At 43.4% G+C, this 18186-nt stretch overlaps 1 protein-coding gene across 1 annotated transcript; it reads left to right on the top strand.

Moving 5' to 3' along the window:
• The first annotated feature begins 1523 nt into the window (after positions 1-1523).
• LOC109248059 (protein SSX1-like) lies at positions 1524-9061 on the top strand. The gene is made up of 7 exons (XM_019417354.2): positions 1524-1656; positions 2092-2206; positions 2815-2913; positions 5294-5343; positions 6945-7080; positions 7940-8041; positions 8520-9061. The coding sequence occupies exons 1-6, from the start codon at positions 1555-1557 to the stop codon at positions 8035-8037; spliced, it is 600 nt and encodes a 199-aa protein (XP_019272899.1). The 5' UTR covers positions 1524-1554; the 3' UTR covers positions 8038-8041; positions 8520-9061.
• Positions 9062-18186: the final 9125 nt, after the last annotated feature.

Genomic DNA, 18186 nt, shown 5'->3' with positions numbered 1-18186 from the left:
TACATATATTAATGAAAGGAATTCAATCTTTTAAAAGTTTAAAATTCTGAAGTCACTAGAGTAGTTCTAGAAAAGACCCCCATACCTGAGGAAGTTGGAGATTGATAGCAAGGATTTGAGGTGATGGTTTCATATTTCGCATTTATTAAAACTAAACTACAAATGCACAGAACAGAGCAGTACGCTGAAGAAAAAGGGACCATCTGAGCATGCGCACTTAAGGGCCTACAGAACCTAGAGCGGCCAACTTTGGCAGAGCACAATCCTGCTTCAAGCGTGAAAATCAACCCACTGTGAAAAAACGGTGCTGTCCCTGGAGCTGGACTTACGAGACCCCGTGACTGACTCCCTTGCCTCGCCTACTTTCTTACCCCCTGATTGGCCAGTTCAAGTTCATTCACTGTTCTGATTGGTTGATTGTCCTTGGGCAGTAGAATTGTGGGATATCATCCGTTGGAGCGACTTTTCGCCTCCGCTTCGCCTCTGAGGGAAGCTTTCTTTTCGGACAGTTGCGGACCGGTCAAAGGTGGGCAGGTAAAAAAGTAACGAATCTCCACAGGGCACTCAAGTAGTTTAATTCTCGCTGGGCCTCCCAACATCCTCAATATCCCTAGGACTGAGAAGTGACTTAAAGCCTTTCAGGGCAATCCCCGTCAGGCAAAGATAAAACTAGTTTTTCGTCTGTGAGACTTTCTAATTGGCCTTCCTGAGGAAAGAACTCCCGTCAGCCTGAGAAACCCCCAAACCAGCTAGATGCCCCTAGATTTCTTTAACCAGAGATAATAGCCACTGCCTAAGTGACTCTTTTATTGACTCCTCTAGGATGGAGCAGAAACCTTCTTTGCCTTAGAGACCCCTGAATTTTCTCTCCCTAAGAGATTCCCAGTGTTGAGGAACACCAGATTGCTGCATTGAAACTCTCCACATTCTCAGCCTAAATGATGGCTGATCGAGTAGTCTTGGAGATTCTAGCTGTCTTCACACCAATAATTTTCAAATAACCTAATAATGGGCTCTAAATCCACTTTATGTTAGCAATCCTCATTTATTTTCAACAGAGCAAAACCCCACATCCCTCTGCCTGAAAACCTAAACCCATCTGTCAGAGACACCATATGGTCTCTGGGACTTACCTCCTCACTCTTTTGCCTCAAAACATGCCCCCTCCCCCCTCATAAAACTAGATGCTCACTTCACTTCTTGCCCAACAAGGTTGTCTTTATATCTTTCCTTCAGGATAAGCCAAACTTCAGGCAAACTACTATCAACAGTAACAAATCCCTTCTCAAAGTCTCAAGGATGCATTAATGCTTACAGAAAACCTGTCATTCCTAACCAGTACTTCTCCCAAAGGTCTCCAGCCAAAGATCTCATTTGACTCTGCCTCCCCCCCAACCCACACCCCCACAGCCATGTCCTTTTTCATGGGCAGATAAGCCCAGGATGGAGAAAAGTAGAACCTAGAACTCTAGGTAACTGACGAAATGTAGCCTACCCTCAGTGCTATCTCCCTTCCTCAGGTCCTTTGGATACATGACTGGAGAGATTTAAGTTATGTCCCTTCAAGATCAAACCATCTCCAGTGCTATGAACAAAGGCAACTCCTTTGCAAAGAAGCCCAAAGAGGTTACCCAGAAATCAGAGAAGAAATGCAAGGTGAGGTGATCTGGAGGGGGCAGAGGAGTGGCCCAGGGGACACTGTAGAGTGACTAGATTTCTGAGAAGGTGAGGTAAGAGGTACTGGAGAAAAGGAGCAGGGTGTCAGGGGGAGATCCAGAGACTCAGGAGCTTCCCATCCTCACTCTCTCCTCACCCACCATCCCTGGAGACAACAGATCTGTGACTTTGCACTGCATTTGGTGACTCTCAGTCCATTCTGGAAGGTGAAAGAGCATGCTACCAGCATTAAGCATCTACTGCATGCCTGGGGAAAGGCTAGGGAATGTTACCCATGACATTAACTGCGAAGGATTATTATCCCCAGTTCACAGATCCAACATTGAGATCCTGTGGCAGAGGAAGAGACCCCAACTGAAGACCAGACATGTTTAGCTGAGTTGCTGTTAGGATTTACTTATTTTTCTTTCCTAGGAATTCGAGGCTATTTCCAAGTTCTTCTCTAAGGAAGAGTGGGCAAAACTTGGATACTCAGATAAAATCACCTATGTGTACATGAAGAGAAACTATGACATCATGACTGGTCTAGGTAACAGGAAGTTCTGGGTACAGACAAGCCTGGGAACACATCACTATCCCCTCAGTCCCTTTACATGCTACGGCTTCTTCCTAGGCTGCAAGTGTCCCACACCTGCCCTTTGTGCAGGGAGAAATCCTAGGGCAACTTCGGGGCATTCTTTTCTTTTTTTTCTTTTCTTTTCTTTTCTTTCCTTTCCTTTCCTTTTTTTTTTTTTTTTAGTGTTTTATTTATTTTTGAGAGAGCTAGCATGAGCGGGGGAGGGGCAGAGAGACAAGGAGACAGAGAATCTGAAGCAGGCTCCACGCTGACACCAGCAAGCCTGATGCAGGGCTCGAGCTCACCAACTGTGAGATCGCAACCTGAGCTGAAGTTGAACGCTCAACCAACTGAGCCACCCAGGCGCCCCTCTGCTCTTTTCTATTCTGTGCAGGGCTGAGGGCCTGGGGTGGCCACAAAGATGCTCAAACATAGATCCCACATGTTTCTCTTCTGCTCACCCTTGTTGGGATTCCCCCAGCTGATGAACTTTACTTTTCCTGCTGCTTCCCAGGATCCCACCCCACATTCCTCTCCTCTCAGGTTGTCTCTTAAAGAACAAATATTTTGCTTCTTTCTAGGTCTCAAGACCACCCTCCCAGCCTTCATGTGTCCTAAAAAATGTGCCACAAAGTCCAGTGGGCATGATTCTGATGAAGACCAGGACTCCGGGAATGAGAGTAAGTGGACAGGAAGGGCCTGGAAAGGGTCTCCTAAAGCCCAACTGCTTTGGGTCCAGCTGCTTGGGAAGGATTCTCAGGAGTTTGCTCTCTCAAAAGTATCATGGCTGAGTGAGAAAAGTAGGATGTAGAAGGTTAAGTAGAGTCAGAGGCCACTCATATAAAATCCTAAAACATGCAAAATGAGAGTATATATTTTTATGGATAATAAGCAAATGGTAAATGTATAAAACCTGAATGAGAATAAAACCCATCAAATTCAGGAATGCAGAAAGAGGGAGGGCAGGGATCAGTGAGGACTGTACAGATGACTTCAGCTGTTACTTGTTTATTGTGTTTTGTTATATATATTTTTAAGTTTTATTTATTTATTTTGAGACAGTGTGTGTGTGAGAGAGAGCAGGGAAGGGGCAGAGAGTGAGAGAGAGTGAGAGAGAATCACAAGCAGGCTCTGCAGCGTCAGCATGGAGCCCGATGTGGGGCTCGAACTCACAAACCATGACATCATGACCTGAGCCAAAATCCAGTCAGACGCTTAACCGACTGAGTCACCCAGGTGCCCCATGTTTTCTTATATTTTGAATAAAGATCTCAGAACAATCTGAAGCAGTTGTGGGATAATGGTAATATCTGACTAGACTCAGTGATAGATGTTCACGTGTTTCCCATATTATTCTCCATAATTTTCTGTACATTTGAAACATTTCTTTTTTTTTAATGTGTTACTGTTCTTGCTCAACACAGTTAATGAATCACAAGACAATTAAGAAAAATATAATTAAAGTGTAAATCCATGTGGAGCACCTGGCTGGCTGTTGGTAGAGCATGCGACTCTTGACCTCGGTGTCATGAGTTTAGGCCCCACATTGGGCATAGAAATTACTTTTTTAGTATATGTGTTGCCAAAGCGAGCACAGAAGTTACTTTTTAAAAAAAAGTATAACTCCACAAAAAACTTCAAGAGTCAATTTCATAATAGGGCCGAGGTATTGGGTAAATATCTTAAGAGAGAGTGATTAATGCATTATATAATATACATATGTGTGTGTGTGTGTATAACGCATTATATGGATTATATAATGACATACAGCTATTTGGTGTTTTTACCCAAACCAAGTAGTCTTTTTGCTCCTAATCCAACCTGATTCTAGGTGTTGAGCTTGGGAGAGAGTTTGAGAGAGCGATTCTCCACACATCGAGCTTTTCTAGTTGTCAGCACAGGTAACACACAGTGAAAAAGGTAGCAGATTCTAGAAATCTGTGTGCATTTGAGCAGTGTGTGTACTCGCTGTAAAGAGGATGAGATATACTCACGTGGTCTCCGCTCTGACGGCACAGTTGTAAGCAGACAGAGTCAGAATGTTCAAACCATCTCCAACAGACCTGTGACTCTCCAGGAAGACAGACCAGATTCCACAAGTTCCCAAAACTACTGTAAGAGGGCTGAAAATCTAGTGCTTGAAAATCTACAAAATTTTTGACACTAAGGGAGTATCTTTTTATTATTATCATTTATTTATTTTTAGGGAGAGAGTGTGTGAATGGGGGAGGGACAGGGAGAATCCCAAGCAGGCCCCGCACCAGGACCACGACATGGGGCTCGAACCTACCAGCTGTGAGATCATGACCTGAGCCAAAACCAAGAGGTGGATGTTTAACTGACTGAGCCACCCAGGCACCCCTGACACTAAAGGAGTATCTTTTTACTGGAAACATTCCAGAACCACTGCTAAATCATCCATGGTTCATCATACACCTAATGACTTGGTTAAAGTATAACTGGCATATTATAAAATTCACCAGGTTTAAGTAGACAGTGATTTTAGTTGTCACACATCTTTAAATGAATGCAATCAATTTAGTTTAATTAATTCAGTTTAATTGGGGGGAGAAGCAAGAAATATGTAGTAGAATAGGATGAGGTAGTGATGGAGTTTAGTTCACATTTTACAAATCATCAGAAGGAAAATTATGAATTATGATGCCATGAATAAGTGTATAATCACAATTTAAAGATAATTCAGGGACACCTGGCTGGCTCAGTTGGTGAAGCGTCCACTTCGGCTCAGGTCATGATCTCACAGTTTGTGGGTTCAAGCTCCACGTCGGGTTCTGTGCTGACAGTGCAGAGTCTGGAGACTGCTTCGGATTCTGTGTCTCCCTGTCTCTGTCTTTCCCTCACCCACTTGTGCTCTGTCTCTTTCTCTCTCTCAAAAATAAATAAACATCAAAAAAAAATTTTTAAGCCAGTCTCAAAATAACTCCTTGACAATAAGTGGATTCATAACCCTTTCCTCAGAATTCCCTGATACTACAGGAGTCTCTGGTGTTTGGGAATGTTTGTCAGCAGAGAAAAACTTCCACTTATCATTTCTTTTAGATGAACCTCTTCAGGAGGATTCTGATGTGCAACAGAGAAAACGCCTGAAGGTGAGTATTTCCCAAATCTAAAGAACCAGAGACTCTTTCTTCCTCCACAGATACGAATATCGGTAAGAGCGGGGGAATATTGAATATTGCCTGACCCTTGCTGCCTCCCTTTCATGATCTGTTTATCACAATTCCTGATGTAGCATCAATAACTTAATAATTAGAGATTGTGATAGCTGATACTTCTGTTGTTTTCATACTGATGTCAGATACTATTTTAAGCAATTCACAAGGATTAATTTCGTTAATCCTCAGAAAACCTCTATGATGTTTTCCTATCATTATTCTCAGATAATAATGAGGATATTAGTAATAAAAACTAATCATAAATATGAGGATGTTGTGGTGCAGATATGTTAAGTAATTTGCCTGAGACCACAGAGGTAGTGGTAGTAGTCTGTACATTTGAAACATTTCTTTTTTTAAAGGGGTGATTGTTCTTGCTAAACACTGTTAATGAATCACAGGACAATTAAGAAAAGCCCCCAAAGGATTTCCAAGCTCAAGAAACTTTTCATGTGTTTATGAAGTTCGAGGGTTTCCCCCAAAGCTTTACCCCACAGAAGCTGATCATGCTTCTGTTTAGACACCCACTCTCGCAAAATGAAATACCAGCGTCCCTCTGCTCTGTGGCAGGGACACTTTCATGTGGCTTGAGAATGGCCTGAGCTGTCAGCCCCTCCCTACTGTGATCTCCTTTGGGGCCTTGTCAGCATCTGAGGCATCTCTGAAGCCTTGATCCCAGCCCAGGGAGTCCCTCAGAGGTACCTGAATGTTCACTGAATAAGTGATTCCACAATTGTAGAATAAACTCTACTTTAGAGGGTAAAGGCATCTGGGACAGTTGAGACGTTTGGAGACAGTTGAGAGAATTCAAAGAAGGATCAAAAAAGAAAGTATTCATTTTCATTATTACCACATTAAAGTGTTTGCAAGCTCAGTACTTTCACTTAGCTTCTTTTACTTTTATTGTTCACTATTTCATAAACGAGGGAACTGAATGAAAGGTAACTTAAGATTGTTGGTCAGTGACACATCCTGATGCAGGCAGAACTGGTATGAGAGCCACCTTGCCTAATTCCACATTCAATGTTCTTGCCAGCATAGGATAGTAGGTGACATCTGGTGCTGCTTTCTTTGCTGTCTATATTAATTTCTGTGAACTATTCCTTTCCTCTCCCTTCCCTGTACTCCTCTCCTCTATACCTTTTTCCAGCAGTGTTTTGTCTCTGTGCATTTTTACATTTATTCTCCTTGCAGCTCTCTACTAGCTTCTATGCAAGAAAGGAGCCCCTCATGGGGATTCTTAGAATGCTATTCTACCCCAACTCTTCTGTCTACAACACTCCACTTACATGGAGCATTTTGCTGTTTGCAAGAAGGTGAAGACAAACGTTCTAGCCCTGGAGACATCCTCATTTAGGCCATTCCTTTTTGTTCTAATCTCCCAGGCTCTTCATAATTTAGGTACAGGTGATATAATGATCTTCCAGGGTTTTAAGACATTAATCAAAGTACTGCATGTGAAGACACTTTGTAAGCTCTAAAGCACTAGAGAAATGCTGTTGATACTGTTTATGTATGACCTTCACATTAAAAAGGTGATGCACAAGAAACCAAAGGAAAAAGATGATTCAGACCCAGTGCCAGTAGCACTTGGCTCTAAGCAGGTTCAGGAACAACAGCGCTGCCCAGGAAAAGCGAGTGCCCCTGGTAAAAAGAGTAAGAAGAAACCAGGTAAGAGGTAGCTATGTGGGAACGACTCCTCTGTTTCCTGGCTATGTTCAAGTATGTGGTCTAGGTATGGGGGATGGATCCTGGACAGGGTTGTAGCCAGACTGGACTGAGGAGCTCACCCAGCTCCAGCTGAGATGTTAGAACATGACTTCCAGGGTCATAGACCTGACTTGTCATTGATATAAAAGCTAAGTAACTAGGGGTGCCTGAGTGGCTCAGTTGGTTGTGTCTGACTCTTGATCTCAGCTCAGGTCATCTCAGGGTTGTGAGTTCAAACCCCATGTTGGGCTCCATGCTGAGTGTGGAGCCTACTTTAAAAAAATAAGAATTAAAAATAAAAGCCAAGTGACTATAGGCAAGTCTTCTAAATTCTTTGAACTCCAGATTCTTAGTCCATAAAATGGAAATAAAGAATCATAGTTCACAAATTGTTCAAGGGCGTTAAATCTAGAAAGCTTGACAATATGAAATGTGGTCAAGTAATTCCATCTGTGATAACCTGGGAATGCATCTTACAGTTGTATCCCCAGCCCTCAGCCTGACACACAATATGCCCTTAACACAAATATGCTGAATGAAAGAAGGTCTGAATGAATGTTCTGGTAAGTAAAGAGGTTGGAAATCTAAGTCTGACAATGGGAAGAGCCAGAAGCTAAAACTGTGGGCATTTGGTGTGTATTGGTCTAACGTCTCAACCTCTCTGAGCCAGAAGATGTGGAAAACAGACTATGTCGAATGCTTGTGGGCACTTGGGAGGGAGGAGGCATCTCCTTATCTGAAAAAAACAAAACAAAACAAAACAGAGACTTATACTCTCCAACCCAACCAACTCTCATTTACCAACTCTTCTCCACCATAGGATCCAAGAAAGGGAAGAATATTTGGGCCAATAGACTGCGCCAAAGAAAGAACCTGATAGCATATGAAGAGATCAGTGATCCCGAGGAAGATGACTAATCCTGTAAGTAACCCTTCAGTCCATACCCACAGCCCTGCAAAATGTACTTGTCTGTTGTAGAACTGGTATCCCATCTTGTCACTTATTCCCCAAGCCATTCCTTTCTCCTAGTCCCTTGGGGGTGCAGCATTGAAGCTAAATGATGAGGTTTCCCATGCTCTTTCTGCTCCCTGCTCAGTATACCCAGGGATCCTCCCTACCTAGAATGATGTGGGCTCCCAAACCCCTGGTCAGCTCCTGATGTGTAGGCCACACTTTCCTGTAGTCTGGGAAAACTCACAAGACAGGTAAGGGGGTCACTATGGCATGAGCATAAGGTTCACTTTGAGGAGCAGTGGGAGATGCATGCAGATGATGAAGTAGGGTAGAATCAGAGTGCTCACGGCCAAGCAGGTGTGGATGAGGAGTTTGGTATTGATTTATCAGACAATAGGAGCTCACTGCCACTGATTCTCCTTCTCTTTCCTTGCCTCAACCTCAGGGATGTACAAGTGCCCATGATAAGAAGCAGAACCTGGTGGCCTTTCATGAACATGGGCATGGCTGTGAATTCCTAGCCATCAGGTGTATAGCAAGTAAAAGAAAGAGTTCACAATAGTGAAAAGCATGATTTTTGTTACTGTGCGCCAAATATTCTGTTAGATATAAGAGTTTTGTTGATGAGTAAAACATATACCTAATACATATTTCTTTCTGTGTATCCATGCACTTATCTTAGAAAATAAGTATTGTATTCTCAGGTAATTCTCTGCATAGAACAGCACTACACTCCTCCCCAGATGTGCAGATGTGACTGCTGAGGGCAGTTTTGGGTGTTTGATTTCACATGTTTTCCTCTGCATTTACACACACACATACGGTACTACTATAAGCATTTCCCACATGCTTTTTCCCCACTACCAGCGTGTCCTGGACAAGTACCATTCATTTTGTTCCTGTTCAGCAGGTGCTCCGTGTTGTAAATCCCCATTATTAATTTACGTTGTATTAGTCATTGACAGTTAATAAACATGTACAAGCTTTTCTCAGTTGTTTGCTCCTTTCGTTCTTCTGCACAGAGCCTTGTGCATATGTGTGAGTGTTTCTTTAGCACGCAGTCTTAGAAGTGTAATTGTCGTGTCAAAGGGCTCATTCATTCAACAAACACCTATTGAACATGTACTGTGTACTGAACACTGCTCTAGGTGCTGGAAAGACATCAGGGAACAAGACAGACAAATGTCCCAGCCCAAATGGAGCTAACATTCTAATGGGTGATGTTTCCAGTTTTTATTTTGATGGACACTATACACCCCAAATTCTGGGGCAGGTGCTGGTTGGACACCTTGGCCTTTGCTCTCTGTAGGATCTCCTTAGTAAGGGGCTGGGATGGTCCATTTGGAAGTCTGTGAGAGGAGACAGAGATAAAACCATCAACTGGGGAATGTAGAAGAATAGAAAAAGGAGTGGTCCCCTGGAGAGCATATGGTGCGCAGGAATGGAAGAGTCTGCTAGTCATGATGCAGGAGAGCAGCAGATGGAAAAATCCACTGGACAAAAGTATGAAATTGCCCATCAAGGGTCTCATGACCAAAGTTTTGAGGGCTGGGGAGGGGATGAAGAGTTGAGAATGGGAGAGTCTCCTCCTATACATACCATTGCAGACCACATAATCAGCTCTGGGAAAAGGAAGAGGGGAGTCTTTGGGGGAACAAACCATTGTGTGGTACATTAAGGGATATTAAGGTTGCCAACAGAGGTCACCAAGGTGACTTGCATTGGACATCAAATACCAGCCCCAGATGGAAGCAGGGTTGGTGCTATTGTAACCATCCACTGCCCATCACCTCAGCCTCCCAGCAACCACCCAGCCTTGGCAGGTCTCTACTCTTCCGCTGAGGCTTCCATTTCCCCTACCTCTGCCTTTGTTCCACCTCTGGACCTGTCTCCTCATCCCAATAGATTTGGATCCAAAGCAGGGAGAAGCCATAAAGCCACAGATGATTGGGTCCTGAGGAGACAGACAAGAATTAAAGGCTCTCCTGGGGGTCTGACTGATCATTATGACTCGAGGCTAAGTCCACATTTGCTGGGCCGGAGTTGGGTCTGCCCTCTCCCATGTACACACTATGACAGCTGCAGGGTTGCTGTCCTCACATCAGCCCTGGGGCTGGGTCTCCTAAAGCCCTGGGAGTTGGTGGACCCTACTCCGGAGGACTTTGCCCTGAGAGATTGAGAAAACCTCAAAGAATCACCATTCATTGGAGCTCTAGACAAGACAGACAGGTGAGGAATAAAGCATGGCCAAGGGTATAGACAGATAGGGATACATACATGAACTCTTTCTGACCAGCATGTTCCCCATGATACAGCCTTCTTCACAGGGGTGACCCTCCCCACAAAGTCAGCTCCTGGGGAATGTGTATTGAGGGCATCCTTGTTTACCTGCTTCTTTGAGAATATTATCCTGTCACTTGTCACACCTCTGGGTGGGACAAGTCCCAAATCCAGGACTTCACATCCCAGGACAAGAACACCATCTGCAGGAATGGGGGAGGTCTGGTTCACTGGGGTCTTCTCAGCCCACCTTCCATAATAACCATATAAAGTGCAATTAATATTCACCATGCATTTAATAGATGTTATATACAAATAGACAGAGATTATACACAGAGACACTGGCAGATGTCAGACTTCTTGCCAGAGTTCCTGTAAATTGCATGTGTGGGATGGATGGGCTTAGAACTCACTGAGACTTCAGACATTAAGGAGAATAGGTGTGGGGGTACCTGGTGGCTCAGTTGGTTAAGCTTCTGACTCTTGATTTAGGCTTAGGTCATAATCTCACCGTCTGTGGGATTGAGCCCCGCTTTGGGCTCCGCACTACTGACAATGCAAAGCCTGATTGGGATTCTCTCTCTCTCTCTCTCTCTCTCTCTCTCTTTCTCTGCCCCTCCCTGCCCTCTCTCTCAAAATAAATAAATAGGTAAACTTTTCAAAAAAGGAGAACAGGTGTGTATTGGAGGGGGAACATGAATAAGCTTCAGGTTCTGTCCCAAGTCTCAGAGTAGAGGACAACATGGATGGCCTTGAGGGGATAATGCTAACTGAAATAAGACAGAGGAAGACAAATAGCATGATTTTACTCATACATGGAATCTAAAACAAAACATAACAAAAAACAAACAACACAAAAACAACCTAATAGAGAACAGATTGATAGTTACCAGGGGGGGAAAGGTGTCGGAGGGTGGGCAAAATGAGTAAAGGAGCTCGATTGTATGGTGATGTATGGTAACTAGACTTTTGGTGGTGATCACTTTGTAGTGTATACAGATATTGAATCATAATATTGGTACACCAGAAACTTATGTGATGTTATATACTAATTTTACCTCAATAAAAAGATTTATTCTCCTTAGGGAGACACATGTACTTGTGGGAACAGTTTTTCAGCCAGTGAAATAGGCCAATGATGCCTTTGACAACATTTTATGTGTTTTACCGTTTTATCTAAATATTACTATCATAAAATGCATGAAAGTTTCATTGTAGGTTGCCTGGTTCAGACTCTCTGTAAGCAGGTAGGGCATGCTGAATATTCCTCTTTGCTTTGGCATGACTAGCCATGGAGCAGACAGACTAGAAATGGTCCCTTCTCACGGAATCTGGCTGGCTCAGCCAGTGGAGCACGCGACTCCTGACCTCAAGGTTGTGAATTCAAGCCCCACGTTAGGGGTAGAGATTACTTAAAAATAAAATTTTTAAAAATGGTTCCCTCTCTACAAATGCATTTCTCTCCTTCATTATTACTATGGAGGGCTGAAGGTACCCCAGGCTCTGATATGCTTCTTTCTCAGCATTCCCTACATGCATCCTAGGGGACTTTCCCATGTAGGAGGTAGGGAGTTCATGGTCATTAGTGTGCCATCTGCCCAGTGTAAGTAAGGGTGTTGAAGGTCCAACTAGCCGTTTAGCTGTGAGTGTAGTTCTTGATTTTTTATCCATTTTACCCTGTTTGAAGTTTCTCCGGATATATTCTTCTCTTCTTGGTTGTTTCCTCCTGCTCATTTTGGCTTCTGGCTCCCTTCCCCCTTGAAACTTTCATCTGAGCTACTTTCTGTTTTTAAGGAATCCTTCACAATTTCTGGTCCCCAAATGGCATCCTTTCTTGTTTCCTGGTACTCTATACAATTTTTTTCTGTTATTTCAGTGGAGAGGTAGACAAGTTTGCTCAAGCAGCCATCTTCAGAACATCTTTAAGGGTGTTTTTTAAACTTCCGAGTAGAAACCGTTGTTTTACTTTTATTGTGTTCAGAGAATGTCCCTTGCATTTTCTACATTTTGAGGGGCAGCTTCAAGATTTATTTGTGGCCTATTACATGGTCAAATGTATTAATGTTCATGGGTATTATACAGAAAGTTGGGCAGATTCCTGATTATTTACTTTCTTTAATGAACAGTTATTGGAGTTGCACCTTAGAGGCAGAAAGGGCTACTGCCAGCCAATCTATGTAAGTGTTGGAGGGGAATCTACCAATGAACTTTTCAATGAACTCACCTGATGATTATCCTAAGCCCCCCCCCCCCCCCTGCTCTTTGTCCTTTTTGACTCTGAGTTTGGACTTTTTCGGAGGCTTTGTTACAAAGAACAGCTCTTGCCTCTGGTGATTTGAGGTGTGATCTTGTCTCCTTGGACTTCTCTCTCAGTCTGATCCCACCTTGTTTCTATCTTCCAGGAGTGTTTCAGCATTTCTGGTGGCCCACCAGCACCTTTTCCCTGTACTGTTAAGAATGTATCCTGGGACACCTGGGTGGCTCAGTTGGTTAAGCGTTTGACTCTTGATTTCAGCTCAAGTCATGATCTCATGGTTTGTGAGTTCAAGGCCCACATCAGGCTCTGCACTGTCAGTGCAGAGCCTGCTTGGGATTCTCTCTGTACCTCTGTCTCTGCCCCTCCCCTGCTTGCAGTCTCTTCTCTCTCTCTCTCTCTCTCTCTCAATTAATAAACTTAAAAAAATAATTTATCCCTGGCATGCCTGGCTGGTTCAGTCAGTAGAGCATGCAACCCTTGATCTAGGGCTCATGAGTTCGAGCCTTGCATTGACAGTGGAGTTTACTTTAAAAAAAAAAAGAATTTATCCTTAAAAACACTTCCCAAATCAATATAATGTTGGGTGGGATGGGAGAGAGACGTACAGGCTCTATTTGCCATCCTCCTCCGATCATCTGTTTGTAGATGTAATGAATTTTTGTCACTATATGAGTGTAATTTTCCTCCATTTTTTAAGGTTTCACACCCAGCATGGAGCCCAAAGCAGGGCTTACTTATGACCCTGAGATCAAGACCTGAGCTGAAATCAAGAGTCAGATACTTAACCAACTGAGCCACTCAGGCGCCCCAATTTTCCTCCATTTTATTCTCTAAATGGCATTTTATTCTCTAAATGGTTCTTGAAACCTATCAATTATTGTGTATAAGGGGCGCCTGTCTGACTTCATCAGTAGAGCACACAACTCTAAATCTCAGGGTTGTGAGTTCAAGCCCCACATTGGGTGTGGAGCCTACTTCAAAATTTTTTTTAAATTATTGTATATAATATTTTGTAACCTGGCTATGTGCAGGTTCCATTGGGGATATGCTTTTGGGTTGTTTTGTTTTGTTTTGTTTGGCTTATAACAGCAAACATTTTATATGCTCAGGATCTTATGGGTTAGCTCTTTGGGTTGGGCCAGGTGGTTCTTCTGCTGGTCTTGCCTGGGATCACTCATTCGACTGCAGTCAGTTTGCAGGTTGGTAGGGTGCTCAGCTAGCCTGAGTCTTTTTGCTTCCTGTGGTCTAATCCTCAAACAGGCCAGCCTGGGCTTCTTCACATGGCAGGCTTAGGTCCTCTGAGACCTGCTCCTTCCCCAGGCTCTGCTCTGCAGTCTCTCTTGCACCAATGCTAGCACAGGACTCAATGTGTTTTATTCCCCAAAGGAAAATTCATTTCACAAGGCAATATCATTATAAAAGGACAATTTATTGAAGATTTCATAGAGAAGACTAGTGGAGGTGAAGGAAGTATATATTTTACAGAGCTGAGCAGTTCATTGCAAAAATCACCTAAACTGCCTTCCTTACCCCCAAAAAAATCACCCTTAAAGGGTGCCTGGATGGCTCAGTCAGTTAAGTGCCCAACTTCAGCTCATGTCATGATCTCACAGTTTGTGGGTTCGAGCCCCACATCAGGCTCTGTGGAGCCTGGAGCCTGCTTCAGATTCTGTGTCTCCCCCTCCCTCTGCCCCTGCCCAGCTTGCATTCTGTCTCTATCTGTCTCAAAAATATATTAACATTAACTTTTTAAAACTTGCCTTTAAGCTATTCTACTACTGTTTCTGTAGCTGGGGTATTGTGGTACAAGAGTACCTGGCTCCAGGCATCCTAAACAGACCAGGTTCGGCCACTCGCCACTGACAAAACCCAATGCCTGAGAAACGAGTGGTAGTGGAACAAGAATGGAAATGATTTCAATGAAGCCAACACCGGGAAGACAGCAGACTAGTGTCTCAAAGACTGCCTCCAAAATGCCAGAAAGTTCCAAGTTATATAAAGAAAATGTGGGGTAAAGGCGAGTGGGTAAGTGCAGGTGGGCAATGAAGGTCAAACTGATCGTTGTCTTGGGGTCAGTCACATGGGGTCTTGCTGGCTCAGGGCAGTCCCTATTGCTTGGGGAGTGTACTTGCAGTTCCCATCAGGGGATGCTTTTGCCCTGGGGTCTTCCACCTGAGCTAAGAGACAAACAGGAAAGAACCCAACTAGAAAGCTCAAGGTCAAAATAGAGGCATCTAAAGTCCTCTTTCCATTCTTCTATTCCTTCTAAGACAGGGAAACTGAAGGGGCCCCATAATATACTGCTTTATTCCTGCCTCTGTTCTTGCTAGGACCTATACCCCCTCCTTACACATGCCTTATAGAAAACGGTGTATGTACTCCTTGTAAAGGTCATGGAGTTAATGATTTCTTTGGAGTCTTCCAGTACAGTACCTTTCCAGACCACTGACTCCAGGCCTCTGCCCCCAGGGCATAAGTGACTTATAGAGGACACCTGAGCACTTATCCCTGGGTTTTTTCGGTATTTTATTTTATTTTATTTATTTTATTTTATTTTGAGAGAGAGAAAGAGCACAAGTGGGGAAGGGACAGAGAGAGACAGAGGATTTGAAGCAGACCCTGGGCTGACAGCAGTGAGCCTGCTGTGGGGCTCCAACTCATGAACGGCAAGATCATGACCTGAGCCAAAGTTGGACACTCAGCTGACTGAGCCACCCAGGGGCCCCGCATTCATCCTTGTTTTGACTAGTTCTGGATGCCTGAGAGGACAACATACACCAGATCTCCATCCTCAATAAAAACCTCAGACCCCAGGGGCAACTGGCAGACTCAGTCGGTAAAGCATGCCAACTCTTGGCCTTGGGGTCATGAGTTTGAGCCCCACGTTGTGGGTAGAGCTTACTTTTAAAATAAAATAAGATCTCTTCCTTAAAAAAAACTGCAGACCCCAAGCAAAAATGAGACTCTCTCTCTTTTCCTTTCTAGTCTCCAGACAGTCTACTGTACTCTATCACTTCTACTAATCAATAAACTCTGCCATCACTTCCTCTTCAGTTCTCCATTTCTATTCTTGTGTGAAGCCAAGGACCCTCTTGGCTGGTCCTGTGGGATCCCCTCTGGGTCCTCGGCCCCAGCCAACATTCATCACCTCCATCTATCCCGAATCCTCATATTTGCCCTTTTTCTCCTTTGGACAATTTTACTCTGCTCAGACTTGGGTTCTCCACAATCAACACTTAACATGGCCTTCACAAGTTCCAATGACCATTGTTTAAGGCCAGATTCCCAAAGAAACAGACTTTGGGCATATAGGATGTCTCCAGGCAGATTATACAAAGAAATGCAGCTCAGAACTTTGCATGAAGAGAGGGAGGAAGGAGAGACTTGATCTGCCCAGCTCACTCCCGGATCCTTTTCTTATTGGTCAAAATGCACCCCACAGGCATGAAGGCATGAACTCCCCACATTTCCAGATTGCACCACCTGACCCCTTTGACAGACGTTTGGGAAGCCAGATTACACACTTTTGAGACCCAGCATTTCATACAATCAGAAGTGATGGGAGGAGCCAAAAAGCCCAGGCGTGCAGCTCACTGGCCTGGCTTTAGAGCAGCATCCAAGGGTGAGCGCTAAGTACTCCCAGACAAGTCCTAAGTTCACCTGGTAGTTGTACTAGCCATCTGTGCTAGCTAATTGCCTTTATCCACTATCTCTATGATAAGCAGGTGCTTACAGCTTGGAGCCAAGCACCTAGGTGAAACTCCCAGGTGACAGGTAAATGGGAGGCTTATCTTCTTTGACAACCACATTTCAAAGAGATGGCTCAAATGCTCTTATTAAGAAAGGCATTCCTGGGTTATAGGCTGGCAACAGGCTTATTTAGCTCTTAAAAAGATGTACAGACATATCAAAGAGGCAGAGAAAGATTCAAAATCCTAGGTTTCTCAAGGAAATGCTTGAAGAAAAGTGAAGGAGGGGAAGTCTCTTTCCCTTTTTTGGCAACAGGGAAAATTCAGTTTTGTGTTTATTTACCCTAACAATGTTCCTCTTTGGTTATTCTTTTATAGTGACACTACCATTTTTATTTTTTAAAATGTATTGATTTATTTTGAGAGAGAGAGAAAGCACACAAGTCAGGGAGGGGGGGGAGAGAGAGAGAGAGAGAGAGAGAGAGAGAGAGAGAACCAAGCAGCCTCCTCACTGTTAGCACAGAGCCAGATGCAGGGCTTGAACCCACGAGCTGTGAGATCATGACCTGAGCTGAAGTCCAACATTTAACCGACTGAGCCACCCAGGCGCCCCAACACTATTAAATGGAGATATTTAAAATATCTCCATTGCCATTTCTGCCTTTCTCGGGGAGTTTGTAGCCACCAAAATATTCAGTAAACCCATAGTAAGAGGCAAAGGAAAGCAACCATCATAATTACAATAGAATGAATTTAAAAGTTCAATAAATGGGGGTGCCTGGGTGGCTCAGTCAGTTGAGCATCCGACCTCAGCTCAGGTCATGATCTCACAGTCCATGAGTTCGGGCCCCGCATCGGGCTCTGCACTGATAGCTCAGAGCCTGGAGCCTGCTCGGATTCTGTGTCTCCCTCTCTCTTTGCCCCTCCCCCACTCGCGCTCTGTCTCTCTGTCTCTCTGTCTCTCTCTCTCTCTCTCTGCCTCTCAAAAATAATAAAAGAAAACTAATAAAAAATTTTTTCAAAGTTCAATAAATGTATTTAGCTAGTATATTGAAAGTGAAAAAAAATAAAATAAAAAATAAAAGTTCAATATAATACTCACCCTTGGTGATGGAAGGGAAACCTTTATGCCATACCAGTGATGAATGGTTAAAGCAGATTCTTGCTTAGTATTGTGCAAAAATTATCCTTCCTCGCACATTCATTTTACTGCTGTGTGGTTGCCTTTATTGCTTGGACTTTCTCTCTGTCTTTAAACTTCTGACAATCTGTATGCCTGAAACTGTCTCTATTCCACCTTATATAAAAGTTCCTTTCTTTCAACACTTTGGAGTTATTACACCCTAGTCTGCTTGCATCCGGTATGGTATTTGAGAAATCTGATGTCAGTTAAATTACTTTTGCTTTGTAAGTAAACTTCTATTTCTCTGTAGATGTTTTAAAAATCATTTTGGGGGGGCACCTGACTGGCTCAGTCAGTGGAGCACGTGACTATTGATCTCAGGGTTGTGAGTTTGAGCCCCATGCTGGGTGTAGAGATGACTTACAAATAAACTCTTTAATAAAATAAAATGAAAATAATTTTTGTTATCTTTCATAATCTGGAATTTTACTGTGTCTAGGGGAGTGTATATATGTGCATGTCTTTATCTATTCTGTTCAGCATACTATGATCCCTTTAAATCTGAAGTCATCTAAGTCTGAGATATTCTCACTCATTTTTTTAATTTAAGCATTCTGTCCTTACGAGGCTACTATTAGATGGGTCTTGACATGTATACATCTATCCTCCATATTAATTAGCATTTCTTTCATTTACTCCATCTCTATCCATTCCTCATCACGTTTCTTGCCTTTTCAAATGCATCTGTTTTAATATCCAACCT

This window comes from Panthera pardus, unplaced genomic scaffold (genome assembly GCF_024362965.1).
Source record: "Panthera pardus isolate Hobbes unplaced genomic scaffold, ASM2436296v1 HiC_scaffold_27, whole genome shotgun sequence".
NCBI classification, from domain to species: Eukaryota; Metazoa; Chordata; class Mammalia; order Carnivora; family Felidae; genus Panthera; species Panthera pardus.
Note: the sequence above shows the minus strand (reverse complement) of the source record. Positions and strands in the feature narration are given on the sequence as shown.